General features: G+C 50.5%; 1 protein-coding gene across 1 annotated transcript in view; it reads left to right on the top strand.

The window, feature by feature from the left end:
• HPS4 (Hermansky-Pudlak syndrome 4) overlaps nt 1-1,591 on the top strand; it is a 13,378-nt gene that overhangs the window by 9,589 nt on the left and 2,198 nt on the right. Inside the window, exon 10 of the mRNA XM_009697615.1 lies at nt 848-980. Within this exon, the coding sequence (XP_009695917.1) occupies nt 848-980 (133 nt within the window). The remainder of the gene's footprint in view (nt 1-847; nt 981-1,591) is intronic.

Below are 1,591 nucleotides of genomic sequence, written 5' to 3'. Positions count from 1 at the left end.
TGTGAGCCTCCTCGGTGGTGGAGAAAAGCAGCTGGGCAGGCTGGAGGATGATGGAGTTCATGTTCCCAGTGCTGCTGGAGGGCCCTGCAGCCCTGCCTGCTGCCTGGGAGCCTCAGGGCAGCTGGGCTACTGAAAGTCCAGTCAGGAAAGCAGCTGGGCTTTCATGTTAATACCTTGTTGTGCGAATCCATTGCTCCATGCAGGGCCTGTCGTTACCCCACAGCTGAGGCTGTTTCCTTGGCTTATTTTTATTTTTTTTTCCTTCTAGTGATAGCTCAGTGCCTGCAGTCTGCAGCTGGCCAGAAGCTCACAGCGGAGGCTGAGTGCCCGTTAGAAGATTTACTCGTGTGTTGCGAGGGTGCTGTGGGAAACACTGTAGGCAATTAAATCCAGCCCAAGCGTGTAAAGCTGCATCCTGTGTTTTAGTGTCTGTCTGGTGTAATAAGGGCTGGTAAGCAAAGGAATATTCCTTGCCGCGGCTGAAAGTCGTGGCCAGGATGTGAAAATGAGCCCTGGAGAGTAATGTTTGATGGTAAATTAATGGAGTCTTGCTTTTTCCTGTAATTAATAGCATCAGGTGGTTTAATGGCTTATTTTCAGGTTGGAGTGCCCTTTTCTGAGTCCCTCTCTCACTGACTTGTAAGCTGTGAGACTCGTCCACTTTCCTGTGTGCCCAGGTTTCCCAGCCATTCCTGGTGGGAGCCTGGGCAGCAGCAGCAGAGCGTAGAAGGATCCAGTCCCTCTGTTGTCGACATCAGTCACCCAGGCTCCCTCCAGTACCTCCTGGGAAGTCTAGATGAAGCAGGGCTTCCACTCTAACACTTGCCTTTTTTTGTCCTGTCTGCAGTACCACAGCAGTCTGGCTTCTCTAAATGGCCTCGAGGTTCATCTGAGGGAAACTCTTCCCAAAGACTCCTCATCCTCATCCAAGACAACCTACAGCTTCACTCACTATGACTGCATTCAGAACATACTTACGGGTAAGCCTTCGTCTTCTGGACCAGCAGCGCTTTGGAGGAGGGAATAAGGAGAAGAACAGGGTTTATGGTAACCTTTTCTCATGCTTCGGACAACTTCTCAGAAACATTGCTTGCTGTAACTCTTACAAAGTAGACTGGATATAGAGCCCTATTGAGGAAGCTTTGTCTTTTGTGAGTTTATCATCTGCTGAAGGCTTGTTGATCGCTTTGTTTGGATGAGAGCCAGATGGGAGATGGAGCAGCTGCCACTGGTGCTTTGCTTGGAATGATGTTGCTTGGAATGATGTAGCTCGGGGTTCTGTTAAGGGCTAAGTCTGAGGACAGGACTCGACATCCTTTTCAAACCCACTCTCCTTCCCCCCAACTTCGTTCATCCCTGATGTGACACCTTTTGTCCTGCTGCACGACAGAGTGTTTGTCAGTCGTTTCTGGCTACGAGAAGCAGGAACTGGGAACAGGTAGTAGCCAGCAGTTTGGAGACTGCTGCCCTGGATGGATGGGCAGCCCATCGACGTGGAGAAAGCCCTATGCATGTATTGCTCCAGTGCATTCTAGTGTTTCCCTTTTTCTGGCAGCCTCGCAGGCAGTGTCCTGGCTCTCTCCAGCTTAGA

This window comes from Cariama cristata, unplaced genomic scaffold (genome assembly GCF_000690535.1).
Source record: "Cariama cristata isolate BGI_N322 unplaced genomic scaffold, ASM69053v1 scaffold40553, whole genome shotgun sequence".
Lineage (NCBI taxonomy): Eukaryota > Metazoa > Chordata > Aves > Cariamiformes > Cariamidae > Cariama > Cariama cristata.
The sequence above is the reverse complement of the archived record's forward strand: the minus strand, read 5'-3'. Positions and strand labels throughout refer to the sequence as shown.